Below are 24,613 nucleotides of genomic sequence, written 5' to 3' on the forward strand. Positions count from 1 at the left end.
GCAAGCTTAGAATATAGTATATTTGACTTTTGAGTAGGAGGACATGGTGATTGAATATGGGATTCAACTAATTCTAATCAATTAGGAATTTGTGGTGAGATGTGGGGCATAGAGAAAGATATCACAGAGAAATAGTTCCTTGTGTTGAGTAAATGGGGAAGTCAATTGCCTGCAATCTATATACTGTAGTTCAGTGGTCCCCAACCCCCGGTCCGCGGACCGGTGCCGGGCCGTGGAGTACCTGGCACCGGGCCGCGCAGCGGCCGGGGGACATGAACGCTGCAGCGCAAAGGCTCCTGGGCCGTGCGCAAAAGCTCCTGGGCCGTGCGCAAAAGCTCCTGGGCCGTGCGCAAAGGCTCCAGGGAAGAGAGCCCCGCGCAGGTACGCACGTGTGGCCCAAAGCCTCCACCCCTGCGCGCGCTCAGCGGGCCACGGTAAAATTATCAAAGGCTGATTGGTCCGCGGCGATAAAAAGGTTGGGGACCACTGCTGTAGTTGATATTCCTCTGAAGGAAGAGGATGTGGAAGCTTTATCTGTAAAAGAAAATCCCATGTCCTATGCAGTTCGGGAATATTAAGCCCCATAGGAAGGACTTTGGGTTCTTGTGAGTATACTGGTTCATGCGTAGATGCACGACAGCTTCATAAATATTAAATAGAAAGTTGTTAATGAATTAAATATGAATTTCAGTAATATACTGTGTATAATAGCCCTCATGCACTATAATTCCCTAGCAGAGGAATTATGATATTCAGTTATAGTTGGCATGTTTGTAAAAAAGTGATGGCTGTGGAAAAAATGGTTAATATATTACTAATAAAATTGTCATGCTTACTGTCATCTTAGCTTCCCACAGGCCTATTCACATATCATATTTATGGAAAATTCTCTCCAGCAGCTCCAGTCAAGTTCTAGGTAGTGTTCTATTAAACCGTCTGAGGCAATAAACCAAATATTGCCATACTACAGTATGATGACTCTAATCTTTTGTCACCAGCAGGGCTTGCTTGCTCTAAAAAAAAATAATGCAGTAATCCAACAACTGCATCTTGTTCAAAGCTACAGCTCAACTTTTACCAATCTGGTATCCAAGGTTGGATATTTTCCACCTAGAAAGCATGGACAATGGCCAAGAAAGTCAAAATGCTGGGAAATACATGTCATAAGAAAAATGTTAGTTCTGCATAACATGGAGAGGTTCAATTTTTGGTAAAGACAACTTTCTCAGAATCCTCATTCCCTTGCCTTACACATCATAAATTGGCCCAGGAAAGTCAAAGGGAGTTTGGGTGTTTCTCCTGCTTATTTTACTTCTTATTAATTTAGCAGTGGCAACTGGTGGCAGAAAGGAAGAAGAAGTAATGGCCATGCATGAGGGAGACTGCCAGACTGTTGCTGCTTCTCAGTTAGCCTCAGCAATGATTCCTGTTATGCAGTAACTGAACAATTACAAATACATTCATTCTGAAAAATAAGGTTTTCACTACACATAAAACACAAACTCTAATAAATCCAGTTGCACATCTATGGGATACCTGTTCATGAAAAGTAGGGTAAATTCAGAGAGATTAGATAAATTGAATTTTTCCTCAATTTTATTATTAGGCTAAATAACAATAGATGTAATGACAGATTTCTATGGGAGGAAAAAAATCAGTGAAAATTTTGGAATGCTTTAGATAAAATGTGCTGTATGTTACAATTTATAAGAAGTCTTCTCATCGAGGTGACATCCAGATCTCAGCTCTCTCAACTCCCAGAATTCCAAGCTGCCATGGCCAATGGCTATGCTTTAAAAAATTGTATAATCGACATATCTGAAAAGTATCAAATTTCACAGGACAGAACCATATTATTAGAAGTTCAGGTTAACAATAAACTTTGGCATTTGAAAACTAATACTGGGATGCCTAATGACGATATCACTAGACTAATTTCTAGATTACTTTCAGTTATTCTTCATTATGAAAACAAATCTTATGAGTCAAATTGCCATGTAGATTGAACAACATATTCTACAGGTTTCTTAGACATTAAAAAAATAAACTCAGAGTTCATTCCTCAGATTTATGAGCAATTTTTAAAAACCAGCGAAGGCAAATGGACTTCATCTATGGCTCTTACTTTCTGTCATTTTCATTATTAGCTTCAGAAATCACATTTAAAAGTACAGACAATTACGAATGGTATGATCCTACTTTATGGCATGCTGCAGCCTCTTTGGAAAACTTAGATCTGGGCAAATACATTTTCCTTGTTGATGAAGAACGGGTTCCGTGCCAGTATGATGATGTTATTTTTCAGCCTGAAACCTCCTTCCGAGTGAACATCACCTCTGAGCCAACGATACAGCTTAAGAGCATTTCAATTATGGGCCAGGTAAAATAGAAGCTGCGATTTCATCACCTTACACTGTGTCTCCCTCCCCCCCCCCGAAAAGCTCACAACTAGTAATATCAACTTTTTCCAAATTTATATTGAATTGTCGTGGAAAAGAAACTGAATTACTTTCAAATATTTATCCCCACTTTATTAACTCAGTCAATTCAACACATACACAGAGCATTCATTCCAGATGAGAGAAACACAATGGGTATGTATGTGTGCAATTAAAAAAAGAAGAAGAAGGGCTAAAGATATCTAAAGAATCGGATCAGATCATTGCACAGCACATAGCCCTGCAAAACATTCAGAATTTATATTCCAAAATATAAAAATATTGGCCCAGTGAGCAGACTTAGGAAGAAAGATCACCGCATCTGTTATAAAATTGCTAAAATGTTTACAGGATCTAAAGAGACTCATTTAAGGAGTAGTAATAAAAGATGTATTGGTGCAGTGCAGATCTACACTTTATGCTTGGCCCATTGCCAGGAAATACTGCTCACTATTTCCTAAATATAAGCATGGATGATGAGGTTGCAAATGCACTGCTCACGTGAGTTTTCCAGTTTTGATTGAAAAAGCTGCCGTTTCCAACCAGACCACCTTAAGCCCTTCAATGGTGATAGAAAACATGGAAAGTTACTTCTAGTCTGAAGCATTAATATAATCTTCCCAATTTTATACCTTCCATCATTCTATTGTTGTGCTGGATGGCTATTATGGAATTGATTTCCTATACATCCAGAGGGCACCAAGCTGCTTTAATAGCAGTCAATTGTCTGTCTAGAGTAACACAACCCTGTGTATTTCCTAGGTTAGTGTGTGTGAGAGAGAGGGGGGGGAGGGAGACGGGGGAGGGAGATTTCTGGAATCCATACCAAACACGAATGGTAAGATCAGTGAAACCTAGCAAACTGAATTCCTGCAATATTGACACCAGTAGTACACAGATTTTGGTATAATGCAAACACAATTTAGGAAAACCAAATCACAGCTCTCATATGTATGACATATGTATGATTGGTTGTCCTACTCACTGCATTCACACCCTCTCTCCGAAACATTCGTCCTTGGTTGCAATGCAGTTAATGTTTTGAGGGGAGGATGAGGGCATAGGTTTAATTAAACTACTTTAATGGTGATTTGCTCTAGAAGGAAATGATTTGCTGATTTTGTGTTGTCCTTTCTTTCCTGAATTGGAATTAGAACTTCACCAATGATAGTACCCTGACAGAATACATGCAGAGCTCTTCTGCAAAACTTCAGTTCCATGGGCAAGGGACACTCCAGTTATCACATACCAGATGTCCAGACAAATCTGGCTGTGAATGTGGAAACTCAGCAGTAAGTCTTTGTGTTCAGACTTGATACCAGGGTGGGGATCTTTGCTTTCTGCCCAGGTCACACCCCCAGGAGATGCATCATCAGGCTAAAGTACTTTTCATTCTCTCTCCTCCAAAGAAATAGCGAATTTCTGTTCCTTTCAGTTAGAAGGAATTTCTGACAGAAGGCTTTTGAAATGAAGCCATGGGCAACATTAGAGCTACAGATAGGCTCTCTCTAGTTTAGTTTCTGCTATTATGAGGCTACTACTAATGAAAGGATTGAAGGAAATGGAGTGACCTATTAGAAACCTTATGTGCATAATGATATATTACTGAATTAATTCAGTGGATTGACTGAGTCATAAACATCCATTCAGGCAGAAAGGATTGTTGATCCTTTAAACTAAGAAAGGAAACTGGGCAGTGGCATTCCTGACTACACAAGCATAATAGCCTAAAACCTGAACCCCTGATCAGGTATTCCTCTTTCTGTAGGAACAACAATGTGCCTTCCTGTAGGAACAACAATGTGCCAACAATGTGTGTATATGGGGGAAATATTTTAGAACCTACTAAAATTACAATAATGCATTGCAATAGTTCTGCTTCAAAGTATTGATCTCTGTTATGGATTATGCCCATCTGTCAGACCTGCCTCAGCTCTAAGTAAGAATGATCCTTTACTCCATTTATCGAGAAAGATATGGTTTACTAGAAGTCAAGTGAATTACAGTAATGCATAGCCAGAACTGAAAAATCACGTGTCAAAATCCCCAAGTCTAACTTTTTCCTCCTTTAGTTGCCTCCCATCAATGTCCAATCTAATTCAAACAAGATGTTTCAAGAATGGTCACGTCAGGCCTAGGTTTGGTATGCAGTTGCCTTTCCATTCCCAGCCGATTGTCCTTGAAGCCCATCTCGGAGAGATACAGTGAAGTTTCCCTAGAAGCATCTCCCCTCTCCCATCCAGCCCCCCTAGAGTTCATGGCAGCTGATGCTGAATGGTTGCAAACCACAAGTGTGAGGTGGCAGCTGACACCAACATTTATCTGGTTTCCTATAGTTTCTGTTGTGTGGTTCCATCTCTGAAAGGGATGAAGGAGGGAGAGAGGTTAACTTGGTCCCAAAATCTAGTTTTCATCCTTTACCAATGGTTTGATAATGACAATGTAGTAACAGTTTTTCTTATGGAACCTCTTGATAGGTTATGTTGGAATTATCAGAAGTCAATTACGTAGTTTCTTTTCAATTAATTTTTTTTAAATTAAAGACCCATGAGAGAATCTGTGCTGCCTTGCTCCAGAATTCCAGGAATCAATGTCCAATGGTTACATGCAACGATGCAATAAAGCCTACTGGTCACTGCTGTGAAATATGTGGTGAGTGATTATTGTTGCAACTGTATTGTGACTTTATGTGTTGTCATTATGACAGAACAAATTCCTCTAACCCCCTGTACATCATCAGCCCATGATGATCACCCTATTCCCTTACTCTGGCCACTCACCTCATTGGGAAACTCCATGGTAGAACTTTGTATGGGGACAAAAAAGATTGTATATGTATATGTATAAGCTTTCTGAGAATCTAATTCTAGGAATCTAACCTAGATAATGATTAATGAAGTAAACTTTATAATTGTACCAGAAAAGAAATGTATTTAAGGAACAACATGATGGGGATTGGATAGGCAAAGCTAACTATAATAGAACCTCTGGTCACGAACGCTTCTGACCATGACCAAATCGGGTTCCGACCAAAAAATTCACATTTTTTTTTGCAGCCTATTTCCCCTTCTGTGCCATTTTTTTTAAAAAATAAAACTTGAATTTGATGCAAATGTTAGAAACCAGAGACGTTGAGCAATGTCCATGCCATTTTTTTTTTTTGTAAGCGCCAAATTTCCAAAATTAGGTTCGGGTCAAAACCAAATCGGCTTGTGACCAAAGTCATGGAACGAATTATGGTTGTGATCAGAGGTTCTACTGTACTTCCTTAAAAAGGAGAGCCAAGACCAAGTGCTCTGTGTGTGCAGGCCTGGGAGCATAAGCAGAAGGAAATGATCTGAGATCTCAATCTCAAAGAGCAGATAAAGTGATACATCAAAAAAATGACACAAAGTAAACTTTAAGTATGTACACCCCACTGTTCCTTGTGGTGAGTAGATTGTGAAGTGCTGAAAAGCTAGTGCCACTGAAATCACACTTCTGTTGTCCTATCTATTATCTATTATCTATCTATCTATCTATCTATCTATCTATCTATCTATCTATCTATCCATCCATCCATCCATCCATCCATCCACACACACATACACACATTAAACTCTAATTCCATAACTAATTCTCACAACTAATTAGACAAAATGGTGCCTCATAGGGCAACACTTTTTGAAGCAAATATCTCTATTGGGCTAATTTACAGAATGTGTCCAAAATTCAGGATTCATGACTCTTGTGGGATTGAAAATTGAAAACATTTATAAAACATTTTATGACACAAAATTATCATAAAACAATTTATTACATAAAATAAAATATCATAAAACATTTCCTGTGCTGATGTTTGACTTGGCTATAAGCTTAACATGGGCTATTTTCAAAACAGATGCATCTCTGAACGTATCCCAACTTTTCCAGTGGAGTTCTGTCATTGTTGTAGGCACTGAGGACTTTGGTAAAGGAATCTCTGAAAGGATCACCCACTGGGTCACAATTTGTCAATTATTAAAGATCATAGGAGACAATGTGGACTCATAGGAGACATGTGGACTTGGACTTCATTGTCCACCCATTTAAGAGCAGAACCAATAGAGAACAATATCCTTTTGTCCCCAGCCCTCAGACATAGTTCAGAAGGATAATATGGTTAATAGTAACAGAAACTGCTGAAAGGTCTAATAGGGAAAGAGGGATACATTTCCCTATACAGTTCTGGAAAAACGGTCATTCACCAGAATAACGAATTCTGTGTCTATCCCATGACCAGATCAGTATTTTATCTAAAAAAGAATTAATCGTCTTCTAGAATCCTTAACTAAAATCCTCTCAATAACCTTTCTTAAAAAGAGAAGATTGGAGACAGGATGGAAGCTGACTGAGAGGTCTTTTTTGAATAGGTAGTAGTTCACTTTTCCTCAGAGAGATATTCCCCATCTCCCAATTTAGCGTGCACCTCCCATGCACGCTATAGATGCTAGATGGGGCATAAATCCAACCCCAGGCAGCAGTACTCATACTATAATCCACTTCCTTTGGTTTTACAAATTCAAAAGATTCTCCAATAATGTTGTTACCGGTAGATGTTACCTTAACTCACCTCACACCAGTGGTGGGTTTCTACCAGTTTGCCCCACTTTGGGCAAATCAGTGGCAGTGGCGGGAGGCTCTGTCCACACACCCAAACATCATCATGGACGCTCTGTGCATGTGCAGAAGTGTCGCACGCGAGCGCTCCCAGTTCCAAACCGGTAGCGAAGGTAATACCTCTGGGTATTTCGTTGTGCACTCAAGACCCTGTTGTTCCGCCAGGCTGGGCTATCAACATAACAATCTTAAATTGGGTTTTAAATTCCTGGGGTTTCAAATTGAGTCGAATTCATTTAATAATTTAAACTATTTTAACTGAGGTTGTCTTGTGTTTTTAATAGGCTGCACACCGCCCTGAGTCCTTCGGGAGAAGGGCGGTATAGAAATAAAATTATTCTACTCTATTCTATTCTAATTGAAAACCACTACCGCCTCATGCGGCTCTGCCCAAACAAAATGAAGACATAGTCAAATGTGTGCAATTACCTGCAAAAAACATTCAGAATCTTTCAGACAGACCGCAGAAGCTTTGCTCTTTAATCAATCCCTAATTCAAGTCTACTTAACCACACCCATCCAGAATATGGATCAGAAGACAGGATCTCCTTATAAATCACTAAGGAGTTCAGCTTATCAGGCAGAGATGTTGAAGAAGAAAAAATTAAGACACCCATGTAAGCTACCTTGATGTTTCAGAGAAGCAGTAGGATATGAATGCAAATCCGAAACAGCAATACCTAAAGACAATACCATCCAAACCAATATTTAAGTGCAATTTAAAATGAAATATCTGTCAAACAGGTTTGATTATTGAGTTTACTTTACTTTTGTATTTAATTCACATGTGTGATTTGCCAGATACCAAATATAGAATTTTCCTGTATCGTTTTTAAAAAGTGTTGCGAAAACTGAATGCTTGAGGGCAGGGGTGACAAACTCAAGGCTCGGGGACTGGATCTGGCCCGTGGGGGGCTTAGATCTGGCCCAGGGGGGCCGCCCTGGAAACAATGAAGGTCTGGCCCATGGTGCCTCTGCCAGCAAAAAATGGAGTTTGGGAGAGTCACGTGCAGCCTTCCTGAGCTCCATTTTTTCTGGCAGAGGGTTGCAGGAGGCTGTCGCAGCCGAAAATGGAGCTGTTTTCACTGGCAGAGTGCTCAGGCCACCACTGGCACCCCCGACACAAGTGATGTCGAGCTGGTCACACCTACCCTGGCACACCCCCTGGCCTCCCCGAGGTCAAACACAACCCTGATGCGGCCCTCAATGAAATCAAGTTTGACGCCCCTGCTTTAGGGAGTCACAATGTGCTGTTCAGACAAATTTTTAAAGCTTTTAACACCACATTTTCTGGAAAGCCTTTGTTCACCTCTTCTGCATGCTGAGAACCCTCCTCATTAAACCAGTAAAAATCCAAAAGTATAAATGAAACTCATGGATATGCAATTTTAATGCCTCATGAGTAAAGACAGGACTGTTGTATCTTGGATCTCCATTATACTCTGCCAAACTGTTTTTAAAAAGCCATGTTTTTTACTGTATGGGCTCATTTTCACTAAATCTACTTTATTTGATTGTGTTATTTTAAACAATGATTTTGCTTTTACAGAATTTAGAATTTAGAATATGTAATGGTAGATAGAAGAAATATCAATCAATTAATTTTATTTTGGTCATATACCAGCATAAAACTAATAACATAACAATTACAATAACATAGAAATAAACATAAAAAGTCATATTGATAGAATAAAATAAGATAAAGTTAAAATTATTAATGTAAAATTACAGAGTACAGCTATTTGAAAGCAAAAGAATCTTTACAACAAATAATCTAAATACTATAAATGGCTAGGATAGATAACTAAAAAAAAAGAGATAAAAGTAATACTATAATTTATAAAATGCTATGTGTATAAGTAAAGCCATGATAACTTATATTAAGCCCTGAGAAAGATTGTTTGGATTAAGTCCATTTGTGGTCTAATTTATTATAAAAAAGAAATAGCAAAATAAAAGATAAAATGATATGTATATATTTAAAAGGAAAAATAGAAAAAAGAGGGTTGAGAAGAAGGGGGGAGAAGGAAGAAAAAAAGATATTGAATTTCAGAAGCTTAGTTAAGGAACAGAAGCACCTCATTTCAAGAGAAACTATCACATTAGAAGAAATGTAGCAATGAACATTAGTTAGAATTAGTAATGATCTTAAAGTGGTTTATTGTGACCTGAGGATGTGAGAAAAAAGAGACGCCATAAAAGGAACAAATGTTCCATGGTATTAATAGAGCTTCATACAACAGCATATATAATGAGTCTAAAATCCAGTAAACTAAAATGATTCTAGCAGTGCCCTCATTATTGTCGTCATATAGGAAACTGAGTTAAATGGACTAATCCATTTAATATTGGCAGACAATTTCGAATATTCTTGGGAAACAGCCTAAAACATTTTTGCTGCACCGCAAAAGATTCAGAATACCCAACACAATCAAATTAATTTGTCACATTTATCTGGCATATTACAAGTGCTCCTTGAGAGAAAATTATCATAGTAACAAGTACAAATTAAAATGTATATTTTTATTTATTTATTTTATTTATGTATTTCGAATTTATATACCACACCTTCTCCCGAGGGACTCAGGGCGGTGTATAGCCAGATAAAAACATACAATACAAACATTAAAAACAATTAAAAGGATATATATTAATTTGGCCCCAATTTAAAATAACAAACCAATTAAAAATATTTAAAAATATGTTAAAAAATATGTTAAGCCAGCCCGGCTTGCTGAAAAAAGAAAGTTTTAAGGCCACGGTGGAAGGCACCAAGGTCTTGGATTCTCCTTATCTCTGGGGGCAGTTGATTCCAGAGGGTAGTTGCCCCCACAGAGAAGGCCCTCCCCCTGGGGGTCACCAGCCTACATTGTTTGGCTGATGGCACCCCGAGGAGGCCCTCTCTGTGGGAGCACACAGGTCGGTGGGAGGTCATTGGTAGCAGCAGGCGGTCTCGAAGATAACTAGGTCCTATGCCATGGAGCGCTTTCAAGGTGGTAACCAACACCTTGAAGCGCACCCGGAAGACCACTGGGAGCCAGTGCAGCTCACGCAGGAGTGGTGTTATGTGGGAGCGCCAGGCGGCTCCCGTGATTACCTGCGCGGCCGCATTCTGGACCAGTTGGAGCCTCTGGATGGTCCTCAAGGGGAGCCCCATGTAGAGAGTGTTGCAGTAGTCCAGGCGTGAGGTGTCGAGGGCGTGGGTGACTGTGCACAGGGAATCCTGATCAAGAAAGGGCCGCAACTGTGGATCAGGTGAACCTGACAGAAGGTCCCCCTGGCTACAGCCGTCAGATGTTCCACCAAGGACAGCTGCATATCCAGGAGGACTCCCAGATTGCGTGCCCTCTCCACGGGGACCAAAGACTCGCCCCCGATAGTCAGTGATGGAGTCAACTGACTATATCGGGATGCCGGGAACCACAGCCACTCAGTCTTGGAAGGGTTGAGCTTGAGCCTGTTCCTCCCCATCCAGATCCGCATAGCCTCCAGGCACTGGGACATCACTTCAAGGGCATCGTTGGGGTGGCCTGGGGTGGAGATGTACAGCTGGGTGTCATCAGCGTATTGATGGTACTTCACCCCAAAGCCACGGATGGTCTCACCCAGTGGCTTCACATAAATGTTGAACAGAAGGGGCAAGAGGACCGACCCCTGAGGCACTCCACAAATGAGAGGCCTCAAGGTCGACCTCTGCCCCCCTGCCAACACGAACTGTGACTGGTCTGAGAGAAAGAAGGAGAACCACCGTAATAAGGTGCCCCCCATCCCCAACTCCTCCAACCGGTGCAGCATGATGCCATGGTCGATGGTATCAAAAGCCACTGATTGATCTAACAGGGCTAGGACAGAGGAGCAACCCTTGTCCTGCGCCCTCCAGAGATCATCTACCAATGCGACCAATGCTGTTTCCGTGCTGTGCCCAGACCTGAAACCCGACTGGAACAGATCTAGATAAGATGTTTCCTCCAGGAATTGTGGAAACTGTCGCGCGACCACACTCTCAACAACCTTCGCCACAAAGCGAAGGTTGGAAACAGGACAGTAGTTGGCTAATACTGCCGGGTCCAGGGAAGGCTTCTTGAGGAGAGGCTTCACCACCACCTCTTTCAAGGCAGTGGGGAAGTAACCCTCACTCAACGAAGCGTTCATAATTCCCTGGAGCCAGCCTCGTGTAACCTCCCGGGAAGCCAGTACTAACCAGGAGGGACACGGGTCCAGTAAACATGTGGTCCCCCCAGAATCCTGTCCACGTCATCAGGAGTCACAGAGTCAAATTCTTCCCAGATAACGTTCTCAGGACTGTTCCTCGTCACCCTGCCTGAATCTACCCAGTCAGAGTCCAAATCCCCCCAGATCTGAGTGATTTTGTCATACAAGTATCATCCGAAATCCTCCGCCATGCCCTCCAGGGGGTCCTCCCGCGCTCCCGGGTGGAGGAGGGAGCGGGTCACCCTGAACAGGGCGGCCGGACGATTCTCTGATGACGCAATAAGAGCGGAAAAGTAATTAAACTTTGCCGCTTTGCCGCTTTTATCGCCACTAAGTAGGTCTTAATATGCGACTTTACCAGTGTTCGATCAGATTCAGCGAGACTGGCCCTCCAACCGCTCTCTAGGCGTCTTTTCTGGCATTTCATCTCCCTCAGCTCCGTAAACCAAGGAGCTGCGAGGGATCAGCACCGGGTCAGAGGCTGCAAAGGCACAACTCGATCCAAGGCTCCACCAGCCGTCCGGTCCCAGGTGGCCACCAGGTCCTCAGCCGAGTCATGCGCCAGATCCTCAGGAAGTGGCCCAAGCTCCATCTGGAACCTATCAGGATCCATCAGGCGCCTGGGGCGGACGCATCCCAGACAAATAAATGTCCAATCTTTTTTTTAAAAAAAGCTCCAATGATAGCATCTGGGATCTTACAACTCCCACAGTTTCAGGAAGCAAGCTATTCTACTGATTACTGTATTTTTCGGACTATAAGATGCCCTCCCCCCCCCCAAAGTGGGTGGAAATGTCTGTGTGTCTTATAGAGCAAATGTTGCCAAAGCCTCACCCACCCTCCGCCCCCCACCCTTTGGCCTCTGCCTCCCAGCAATTTGCCTCCTTGCAGCAAACAGCAAACAGCTTGGTCAGCTTCAGCACAGCCGATTGGTGGTTGGATCAGCCTCCTGGATTGGCCTATCCCCACCGCCTGGAACGGGCTGAAAATGGGATGCGTGGAGGCAGAAAATGGGGTATGCGAAGGTGCTGATGGGCGGCGGTGATCCCCGCAGCCTGGAGCAGCTGATCGGTGGTATTCTAGGAGGCCGATCCAACCGCCAATCACCTGCTCGTGCTAAATCAGGCTGTGCTGAAGCTAACCAGGGTGTTTGCTGTTTGCTGCAAGGAGACAAATTGCTGGAAGGCAGAGGCAGATTTTTTCCCCTTGCTTTCCTCCCCAAAAGCTAGATGTGTCTTATAGTCCAGAGCATTTTATAGTCCGAAAAATACAGTAATAGCTTTCACTGTCTTCCTAGTTCCAGGTAGTATCTCTCTTTAACAAGTTTCCACCCATTGTTTCTTGTCCTGCCCCCAAGTGCTTTGGAGAAGAAATCAAGCCCTTCATCTGTGTGAATGCCCCTCAAGCTATCCTGTCATCCCTAATCCTTCTCTTCATTAGACCAGACATACCTAATTCCTTAACCATTCATTGTACAACTTAGTCTCTAGACATTTTATCATTTGTTGCTCCTCTCTGCATTTCTTCTAGGGTCTCAGCATCGCAGAACCAGATACAGTATTATAAGTATGCCTTCACTAGTACAGTATAAAGTGGTACAATCACAGACTGACCATCATCAATTGTAGAATATTTTATATTATCTTATTCTGTATTTTAACTACAGGGGCCATCATTACCTTAACATACTCTGCTGATTTTGACATTGAACTCTATCGAGACAGAATATTCCATACTTTTCTGAATCTGGTATGTGTATTCTAAGCTTGTACATGATGGAAGTGAGCATGAAGACAATCAACTAGTCTGGAATATTTACTATTACAGAATATTTATTTGAGACAGAACAGCCCATAGTCAAAAAAGCCAAGATGGTGACCATGATGGTGCAATTGACTGCACTTTAAAAATAGGCAGAGCTTTAGTTACCCCATCGTGGCTGCAATGTTGACATTTTTTTTTTACTATACCATGTGGACACCTCTGGAAAGGGAAGTTTTAGGGGACAGATAAATGAAGCAGACAACATCCCTTCAGGGACTCAGATGGATGGATTAGCAGCTCTTTGCTCACTGTCTCTTTAAAAAAAAAAACACTTTATTAAACTTTTGTTACATTAAAAACATAAAAAAATATTTCACTCAACAATGGAAGCTGCCCAAGACTGAATCTGAGACTTTTAGCAGGCAGGTATGTGCTCTGCCACTGTGTTATGGCCCTTCCATAATTATCAGTTCCATAATTATCTGTATTGTTTGTTGAAAAAGAAGAGCACAAAAGGTTTTGGAAAACCATGTATTTGTGGTTTTTTCCTCTGGTCACTTTTTTTCTTTAGGAGAGAAAGCAAGAAAAATACAGTCTTTTATCATTTTTGTTTTGCCCAAAAGTGAAATGTATATAGATCATTAAACTGTTGCCCTAGAGCGAAATCATCTTGTCAGTGTGCTGCTGGCACAGCAGTTATACCGTTATCATTCTGAATAGCTTATTTAGATAAGTTTTAGATATAACTCTTAATACAACATTCATTGTAGCCAAGAAGGATGTGACCTAGAAGATAACTGTGGTATCCATGCCAAAGTATCTGCTAAAATACTAAATGAGATTATTGTGAAATTTAGGTTTTCATCTGAACTTGGACTATTTATCAAATTGCAGTTAAAATATAACTACTTAACCATCATTGCTGACCAGGTTTTTGCATGGGTTACATAGCTCTTTGTATTATGCAGAATCAGACAAAAGGATTAATCTGTCAATCGATTAACTCCTCCTTCAAAACTCCTACAGAGAGATGGGAAACTAGCGTAGCCCAACAATGGAGTAGTTCTAGCCACATATCTCCTATGCATGTCTCTGGGCATTCTCTGTGGATGCCCAGAGGGGATGGGAGGAAATTAATAAATAAAAGAGACTAGGGTATCAGGCTATTCCAGTTTTAGTTTAATTTTATTTTTAATGAAACAGTTTCCAAAACAACCAGGGAGTATCTAGTGGCCAATCAGTGTAAAGGTAGTTGGGATACCAGTGAAAATAATATTAAATCAGAAAATTAGAGCTGGACCATTGGATAAATAGATTCCAATGTTTACTGTTAGGAAAAGACTTGAATGAATCTTTATCTAGTCGAAAAAAGACAGTTAATTGGTCATTGTCCTGACTAGTCTAAAATTAAAAATTTCTTAATATTTCTAGAAATGTTGCTTAATACGTTGGATTGGCTTAAATAGACGTATTTCTTTCTTTTTTTTTTTCTGCAAAGCCCTGGAATAAAGGTGTTCAGATGGCCATGTCCAAGATGAAAAAATTGCAGACTCCTTTGAGAATTGTGCCACGTGGCTTAGACTCAATCATCCAGATTGTGCTAATTGACAATAAAACAGGACCCTATGCTGGCACTCATGCTGAACAGCTGGCTAATGACATCCTGAAGGATATAGCTGACCATGGTAAGTCTTTCGATTATATTGCTGTAGTATGTCCTTATTCTAGAGGTCCAGCTCCAGGGAGTAAGCAGTGTGCTTTGCCTGTACAAGAGTCTTCCTTGAGTAAAAGGGCATGGGAGAATGGCTTTGCATGCCAAATGTCCTTGCAATGAAAATTAAAGGATCGTATTACCAGACACAGAGAAATTATCTGTCCAAAACCATAAAGAACCATTGGTTGTTAGAATAGGCATTAATGTCTAGATAAAGTGTCTCATCCAATAGCTTCCTCAGTGCCTGCTTTGTGACAAGCATATGAGTCGAGGAGAGAGAGAGAGAGAGAGAGGGAGGGAGGGAGGGAGGGAGGGAGAGAGGGAGAGAGAGAGAGAGAGAGAGAGAGAGAGAGAGAGAGAGAGAGAGAGATTCCCTGGCTCTGGATGTCTAAAGCTAAATGTGCTAGAAGCCATTAATAAAGCATTAAGACATTGGAAGATTCACTAAATATTATTTCTGTTTGCCCTGCCAGGGTTTCATTAATGTACTGCTAGGAATAATTTAGCTGCTTTGGTTAACGTGCTTTAAACAAGCATTTCTCTGTATGCGTGTGAAGATGCTTTTATTTTGTTGTAGCATTTTATAGTAGTATAATTACAGCCCTTGCTGGAATGCTGTATTTTTTTTCAAAATAAAATATCATGCATCATTTTGATATGTACAATGATTAGAATAGTGACATATAATAGTGACATATAATACTTATGATTATCACCATAACCGATAATGACAGTAGCAATAACAGTGTGTATGTATCTCCTAAATAAAAAATGCCCAACCTTTACAGCTCCGAGGACTGGCAGTGGTGGTGGCAGGAAGGGTTGGTTCATGTATGTTCACACCACTTGTGCAAATGGAGCTTCCTGCTCTCAGCCACCCCTTGCGCCCCAATTATTAACATGCTACGGATTGGTAGTAGTCCATGGACTGGGGGTTGGGGACCCCTGTCCTAAAGGACTATGCTTTATTCCAAGTCAGACTTTTTTTAACCTTTAAGTCCAATATTGTTTGCTCTGAATGAAAGGAAGCTTTCAAAATCCTAGATCAAGGTCTCTTCTATTATTTGTTACCTCATCCATCCAGCATCAGATGCCACAGTTTGAATTTGAGTCTCTTCTCTTGCCAACTGTATACTCTACCATGGTGGTTCCTTCCTCAAACGTTGCTAAGATCTTCAAAAAGGTCTTACTATGCATACCGTCGTATTATTTCTACTGTTTTAATTTATAAGTTATATTGTAGTATATTCATTGGCTTTTATAATTCTGTATTTTATACACTATATAGACTTACATACTTTCCGAAACTATTGGACACAAATGTCATTATTTCTGAATAAACATGGGATTGTTAACAATCCCACAGTGTTTCTTCTTACCAAATCTGGGGAAAGTGCATTGCAACAGTAAAAATGGAAACAGAGAAAGATGAAGAGGTCGGCTTCTGCTTTCGTGGGAATAATTGTTACTTGCTGGTGGCCACAATGCTTTCCTCAATGAGGAAATCAGCTAGAGAACCATGTTGGAAGAAGAGCTATGTCCTCCCTAACAGAAAATGGATTACTTCCTGCAATTACAATATGTAACATTTGATTATTTTCCAGGAAAATTCTTTGGCATTGTGACAGCCAACCTACAAGTGGCCACTGGTAGCAACTGGAATGCTCAAGGAATCAGCATCCATCTTGGGCCTACGATCACTGGGATTGCCATAGGAATCCTCCTTGCTCTGCTTTTTCTGGGAATTACTCTTCTTCTTTATAAAAATGATGCCTTAAGGTAATAGATACATGACATGCTGTAGTATGTTTTCTTGAGTAAGTATGGTGTGAATAAATATGTGTAATCATTTTCCTATGTTTAAAAACCCTGAATACAGAACATGATTGTTAGAGAAAACCAGACTGGAATACTGTCCATTAACATTTTGTTTGTTTGTTTGTTTATTCATTAAATGTGTATGCCACCCATCTCACCATTGAGCAACTCTGGATGAGTTATAATATCATAAAAACAAAATACACAATTACAATAGAAACATTACAATATGAAGTTTAAAATTGGAAGTTAACATTATCAAATCTTAAAATTGAAAGTTAACATTAACCAGAAGTTAAATAAAGAATGAGTGTGTAAGGTGGGATTTTATCTTATTAAACTACTAGCCACCTCTAGAATGGGACACCCCAAGCCAGTTGGCACAGCCAAGGTTTTATCCACCACTTATCCAGTGGTGGGTTTCAAAATTTTTTACTACCAGTTCTGTGGGCATGGTTTGGTGGCCATGGTGTGGCTTGGTGAGCATGGCTTGGTGGGCGTGGCAGGGGAAGGATACTGTAAAATCTCCATTCACTCCTGATCAGCTGGGACTTGGGAGGCAGAGAATAGATGGGGGCAGGGCCAGTCAGAATTTTTAGTATCAGTTTTCCGAACTACTCAAAATTTCCGCTACCGGTTCTCCAGAACTGGTCAGAACTTGATGAAACCCACCTCTGCCCTTATCAAAGGCCAAGAGGATGGGGGCAGATCTCACTTCTAGGAGAATGATGTTCCAAGTGGCAGGATCCATAGCAGAAAAGGCTCTTTTCTTGGGCGTCATCACCTGTAATTCCTTAGCTAATGAAATTGTACCTATAATCACTCAATCTTGTCAGGGTTCAGTTGAAGCATGTTGTCCTCCCGTCCAGACTCCCCACAGCCTCCAGACACTGGGAAATAGCACTAACAGCCGCACTGCATCTGGGATGGAGATACTGTAAGTTGAGTATCATTGATGTACTAATGATACCTCATCCCATTGTATCAGAAGATCTCACTTTGCAACTTCATGTAGGTGTTAAAACAGAATGGAGAGAGTCCTGAGTCCTGTGGCACAGCACAAATAAGTGGTGAAGACTGGAACTCTCGCTCTTCGGTTTTCCTAGGTTTATCATCTCCTAATGCAAAATTCCTTACAAGTGTTGCCTGGAGTTCTGCAGCTACATCAAAGTAGTGTTTCTCAATTTTACTTAGTATGATACCGTCCACCTCAAAAAAGATGACACAAGATAGTTGGTCCATGAAAGTATTTAATGATGCTACTTCACCTCTATTTGAGCATTCTTTGAAGATTCAGAACTATAGCCTGTTTCCTCGTATACATTTATTATATTTTGATTATGGGTCGTCAAGGGGCTATTGACTTTTAGCAATCAAATAGATATATTTTCTCCATGACAATCTATCCTTAACTTCATCTTTCAGATTTTCTGGTAGTGACTTTATGAGTCCAACCATTTTACTGCTGGTCATCTTCCTCTTCTCTCTCCTTGTACCTTTCCCAATATTAGAGGCTTCTCCAAAGAGCTAGATCTTTGCATCATGTTATTAAGTAGGATAATTTGAGCCTGTCCATTTATGTTTCAAGTGAAGATTTTGAGGTGATATGTTTGATGATCCATTGGTTTGTTTTCTTGGCTGTCCATGATATTCACCAAAGTTCAAAAACATCGACATTCTTCCTTTTTCTGCTTCTTAAAAGTTCAGTTTTCACTTCCGTAGAATGTCACAAGCATACTATGGCTTGAACAATTATGATTGCACAGATACATAGCATTTGAATATCTTTTCCAGGACCTTCGTAGCTGCTGTACCAAGTGCTAGGCTGCATCGTATTTCTTGAATGCTTGTTCCTTTACTATTGCAGCTCTGACATGGTCTGGCAATATAACATGATATCAGTTTAGATCTGTACAGATAGCTGTTTTAACATTAGAAGGCTTACTGCAGAGATCTGGGTGATAAGTGAATTGGTATGACTCTCCTGGTTCATGTCACTCTTGTATTTGAGGTAGCCGGATGAAGCATTAATAGGTCTTTTCTCAAGGAACCCTACTGGTAGGCTAAGTACCAGGCAGAACTTGAAACCTGGTCACCTGCATCAAAGGCAGTGTTCTAACCAGAGGTTTTCCCCCTTGTAAATGACCTATTCTATGTCATTTTTGAAAATCAAAACCTGAGGTGGTACTTTTTACCTTTTTCAAACTGCTCTAGTTTCTTTGTTATGGTACCTGACCAGGATTTTATACTATTTGTGTTAGCATTTATCAGTCCTCAAAACATGGATTAATTAATTATAGAAATAAATAGACTGATTCAACCCACAAAGCACTATAAATAAAAATAGTAGAATCTTATAGCATTTAAATACTTAAAACAAATTGATTAGATTGTAATACAACTTTGTATATTTATAAGATCCTAAAATTAGAAGAGTATTTTCCTCCATAAAGCAATAGCAGCTGAAAGACCATCTACAACTCTTCTGAAGATGTCAAGATTCTGGTCTGACAGTGAAAGGAAAATGAAATCATACTCAGAACAGATGTAGCTTCTTTTGTAGGTGGAGTTATCAGGGCAGGGCCTAAACTGATGTAGAAGGGAATTGATGGAATACATGGACTAAAGTCTCAGGTTCCTTCAAGCCATAGGGATAAAAAGAGCATTGTTATGTCATCCCTCCAAAATCATGGAAAGGAAGACATTCAGGTGGGCTAAGGAGAGAGTTTTGCATTGTGTTGGATAACTAATAGTGAATAGGTAATTTGCTAATGTTAATGGTTTTCTATTTATATTCTGCCAGTATTTTTAAGTATTTTTTTATTTATAAAGATATTACAATAACTATAAAAAGTACAATACATACATACATATATACACATATGTATAAGGGTTAAAAAGGAAGACAAGAAAAGCAAGTCATAAAATCACATATTAATAGTTCTTTAATATTCCTCCCATATTAAGCTGATATGAAACAACTATAGTCCTCATGGATAGCATAAAATGTAGAACCAGACCATATACTTGCAAAGGCTTTAACTGTAGGTTGACTAAAGCACAGTTGAGGAAAGTAGGTCAATTTCTCAGCTATAGTTATATGCCAAACATTCTGGTACCAGCGCTCCAATGTCATAATTTTATCTTTCCAGTTTTTAGCTATGGACATTCTAGCTGAAAGATCCCATCAGGATCATCCCAATTACTAAATGGAGTGCTGAATCTGAAATACAGTAAGGTAATCAGAATAGCATTTTAGGAATCTGAACTGGGAGTTTTATAACATTTGAGACAGGTTTTAAAGAGTTTTATGATACTAGGTTTGGTCAACCTGCTCTTGAATGTGGTCATGGCATGAGTCAGCCAATTAGTTCAACAATAGAAATGTTTTTCTGCTGATGTCACTCTCATCCCAGGATAAAAATGATAAAGAATAATCTAAGAATGGGCTCTTTGGGCAAGTAGCACAAAAGGAAGATCGCTGTTACAAGTGTACACTGATTGGAAGGATTCTGGAATTAAACTTCAGAGGAATCATGTGGGATTCCAGGAAAGATGGACTGAAAATCTCCGCTAAACTATCTTTTTAAAATATTTTACTATGCTTACTATTGATGCAAAAATACAATATTACACCTTTAGAAGAAATTTTTTGGACTTTTGGAAATTTTAGGAAGAAAGCTCAAGAAAATAAATGGAGAATTCCAAACCTAGAAACAAAAATTAGACATTGATCAAGAGTTGCTTTAGAGGTCTGTCAGGTTAAACTAAGACCTTGGAATTGACTTGTAACATAGGCAGCATTAGTGAAATAGAAAAATAGATTCAAAGTCATTATGGGATTTAAAACAGCACAAAGAATGGCTTTGAGATGATAATGAGAATGGACCAATTTTCAGTCTTCTCTAACTAGGTGACTTTCAGACAAGCTGGGGCCTTAGCTTTTACAGTTCCTAATCAAAAGACATCCTGGCTAGAGACAAACAATACCAGAACATCTGGAGGTAAAAGACTCAGGAGAATGGAATAAACTAATTTACTGGAATGAAGGAAAACCTCAAGGAACCCCTTCAGACAACCTGAGTTTAAATTGCATACTTACATTATTAATATACAGTAGAAGACATATAGAAGAGGGTATACTATAAGCATCATGTAGTGCTGCTATATAAAATGACATTTCTATTTACTTGGTTGGCCTTTGTTTGATTTTAAAACAAAAATTATAATTTATAAATTCAGTACATTAATTTTTTATAAACAAAACCTTTCCTTCCCCAAAATAGAGCTTACAGCAGCTGTTAGTAACAAGAAAAGTAAAATCAAAAGGAAAAACCTTCAAACTCAGCTGGCTCAGCAGTCAAAGCAGCTCATATGCCAAAGGGCCTGTCTGAATAAAAATATCTTTGCTTGCTGGTACAAGGAGAACTGAGATGGCTGGAATTGCCAGACCCATCAGTCAACATTTTGACCAATTCATCCCTCTCAAAAGGAGGAAAGCTTTAAGACCGAATGACTTTTTCCCAGTTAAGCTTAGGAAAATACATCTTAAAGACGCTGGATACGACATTTATTCTTTGGGAGCACTTTTGTTCAGTCTAACTCAGTGTTTCTCAACCCTGACAGCTTTAAATCTGTGGACGTCAACTCCCAGAATTCCCCAGCTGGAATGCAAATTGAGGAATTCTGGGTGTTCGTCCACATATCGTAAAGTTGCCAAGGTTGACAAATACTAGACTCAACCAGTAGAGGAAAAATAACACCTTCTCAATGTTAATCAGGAGCAATGTTCCATGTATAAATACTGTAAGCTCTGACAGTGTGCCATCCTTTGGGAACATGATTCTACTTCCCAGCAGTCTACTAAACGTCTGGCTTCCTAGTTATTCCAGGACAAAATAGAAGCCTACAAGAAAAATCCATAGTGTAACTACACACGGAATAAGAGCTAGCACATCTAACTTCTTGGTATAATGTGAGAAGTAATAACATCAGCACTGAAATTCCATGGCTTGGCACACCATTATTTTCATGGGGGTTCACATTTGGAGATCCAAGGGAGCATTGGCCTGGTTGCCTAGGCAACAGAGATGTTCCTTCTCCTCATCCCCATCCCCCAATTGGCAGCCACACTGAGAAAAACAACAATGCCCTCCATGAAGGGTGGAAATTGGAGGGGGGGTGATTCGTGGTGCTTTTTTAAAAACCCCTGAGACTGCCAAGATCAAATTGAACAAAAATATCGTTCAGTATAATAACAGATACATTTTTAAAAAGCCAATGTGGTGTAATACTTTTTTTTATTTAATAATATGAACATTTGTCTCCTGCCTGTCTAATGCATATGCAGCGCTCAAGATGGGCAACAGCATTTATATCAGTATAAAATTAAAATAACTTAGACCAAATGATTTTAGCCATCGTCTAAAAACAAAGACCAATAAAACACTGAAAAGAATGACTAACAAAAGTGGGCAGGGAAAATAGATAACATCTTCAAGTCAAAACGCTCCTGGGGAAAAATGCCTTCCTAAAGAGGAAAGCTTTGAGCAAATAATCTGGATGCCCATAAGCAATATTATGACTCTGGAGACGAGCCTCCTTGGAATACTTTCCACAGCTCAGAACAAAAAAATTAAATTCTGCAAATATGCATGGGCATGATTTGTAGCTCCCTCTGCTACCAGAAGGACATGTCAAAAAGTCACTTGCTTCTTCCTTCATATATTAAGAAGAAATAGCCCAACAAGACATGGGAAATAGATATATGTATAGGAATTTCAAGAGAGCAGCTCTTCTGAGAGCTAAATTTCAGAATCCCATTTGAAATGGAACCATTACAAACAGATGGTTTTGATTACATCTGTTTCATGTGGTGCTTGTTATAAATATGAGGGCTGTACTAATCCATCATAAGAGGGTTTGAAATATGCAGAGAAAGCTCCTTTTTTGAATGCAGAGACAGCCAGGAGCAGCTTCCTGAACAGCCACACAAACTTATAATGAGAGTTTAAAGATGGGATCAAATTTATTATGCACCTTGCAGGGTGACTGAGGTCATCTTAAAAGGAATAACAGCGATTCTATGCAGCTGTAGGGAATAAAAGGAGTTCAGCTTCTTATATCACCATCAAACATGATTTTCTGAGGATTTCTGCTCAGGTTCTCTCTCACCCAGCCCCCCCCTCCCCACCAGGTGAGGAGGTTAACAATCAAAGAGACAACTTCCTTAATTACACTGCCACATTGGTGGACTATTTTGTGTGGCGGTTGTGAATCTTCATTTGCTCAGGTGTTTAATGACTGACATTTTTGATGGGTGATTGTGATGAGGAGGAGGAGGAGGAGGAGGAGGAGGAGGAGGAGGAGGGGGGGGAGGAAATAATTTAGTCACAGACCAAAGTAAACAAAAAATCAACATTCAAATACCTGAGATTAAAAAAAGGCTTATTCACACTAGGAGTTACATGTATTATAGCTATATTGCAGTGGTGAAATCCAATTTTTTAAATTACCGATTCTGTGGGCGTAGTTTGGTGGGCGTGATGTGGCTTGGTGGGCATGGCAGAGGAAGGATATTGCAAAATCTCTATTCCCACCCCACTCCAGGGGAAGGATACTGCAAAATCCCCATTCCATCCCCACTCCTGGGGGAAGGATATTGCAAAATCTCCATTCCTACCCCACTCTGGGGCCAGCCAGAGGTGGTATTTGCCAGTTCTCCGAACTGCTCAAAATTTCTGCTACTGGTTCTCCAGAACCTGCTGGATTTCACACCTGCTATATTGTCTTCTCACTTTCTTGCTTTATGATCTTGGTTATTTAATAAGAAACACCCAATTGCCTGTTGAGATCAGGGCTGATAATTTGTGATTAGAAGAATGATTAAGTCTGTCATCCAAGAATGATAGATAGGACTCATTTATATACACATGTATTCTGGATAGGAGATATTGAATCTTCTGGTCAATAGCATTGAAGGCAAAGCATCTATGTATTCCCTTCTGGGTGAGGGTGCAAGGATATAATAGAAGTATTTGGGATTGGTAAAAGGTAGATACTATACATGAGTTCCTTCTGAGGTATTAAATTGCTTTGTGCATCAAGATTAAAAATATGCTTTGCTTAATCTTGCTCCAAGCTTTGTCACCTCTTCTGTTTCTTTACTTGTGTGATTTATTGCAAAAAGTATATGTATAAATGCAAAAATAAATGAATAAACAAATCTGCAATGTTTCCATTGACTGCTTTATAGGCAGCCATTATAATTGTTACCTCAGGGACAACCCAATTATATTGCCTTGGGTAAAGAACAATATGGAACCAGCATTCAGTTCCAGTTCCAAAAGTTATCTAGAAATTGATACTGATAGGCCTGCATATTCCACAGCATTGGCGATGGCAGGCTAAATAAATTTGTTTGTTAGTTTAGGCAATGTATATATGGCCACTCAAGGGAAATTGAATGGCTAACTTAGAATTAAAAACACAAAACAAAATAGCCAAACAGCATAAACATCATAGAAATGCACTGCCATTCAACACAACCAAGGCCATATCACAGCGTGTTCTCATTCCAAAATCATTTCCCAGATGGGCTCCTCCAATAATCCAGCCAAGTGACTGGAGGGAAAAAAAAAACAGGTTTTGAAAGCCAACTTTATCTGTTTCAAAAGACGTGCTGTGTATGACAAAAAAAAGGCACACCTACAGGGTCACATTAGGTGACATTGTTTCATGGCAGCTACCCAAAACATGCCATTTTCCAGAGGATGAAGCAGTCAAATCAAAGAGAGGCTATTTTGCAAAAAGTTATGGTCATAAGGAAGACAATACACTATCAAATCAACTATGTCTCTCACATGTCGATTTCACTGTGTCTTGAAAACCTATTACTAGTCTTTTCCTTTCCCCTAAATGGGTGGGTTTGAGAAATCACTCAGTATCTTTATATAGTCGAATATATGCTCTTATTAATTCAGCCTAAACTGCAGCTCTGAAATAAATTTAGATCACAGTGACATCAATT

At 39.9% G+C, this 24,613-nt stretch overlaps 1 protein-coding gene across 1 annotated transcript in view; it reads left to right on the plus strand.

The window, feature by feature from the left end:
- AMN (amnion associated transmembrane protein) overlaps positions 1-24,613 on the plus strand; it is a 110,130-nt gene that overhangs the window by 78,426 nt on the left and 7,091 nt on the right. Inside the window, exons 6-11 of the mRNA XM_070936180.1 lie at positions 2,148-2,380; positions 3,593-3,730; positions 4,982-5,090; positions 12,955-13,037; positions 14,551-14,737; positions 16,371-16,545. Coding sequence (XP_070792281.1) covers positions 2,148-2,380; positions 3,593-3,730; positions 4,982-5,090; positions 12,955-13,037; positions 14,551-14,737; positions 16,371-16,545 — 925 coding nt within the window. The remainder of the gene's footprint in view (positions 1-2,147; positions 2,381-3,592; positions 3,731-4,981; positions 5,091-12,954; positions 13,038-14,550; positions 14,738-16,370; positions 16,546-24,613) is intronic.

The sequence above is a fragment of the Pituophis catenifer genome, unplaced genomic scaffold (genome assembly GCF_029215685.1).
Source record: "Pituophis catenifer annectens isolate HBS135680 unplaced genomic scaffold, rPitCat1.0.hap2 SCAF_1, whole genome shotgun sequence".
Taxonomy (NCBI): Eukaryota; Metazoa; Chordata; class Lepidosauria; order Squamata; family Colubridae; genus Pituophis; species Pituophis catenifer.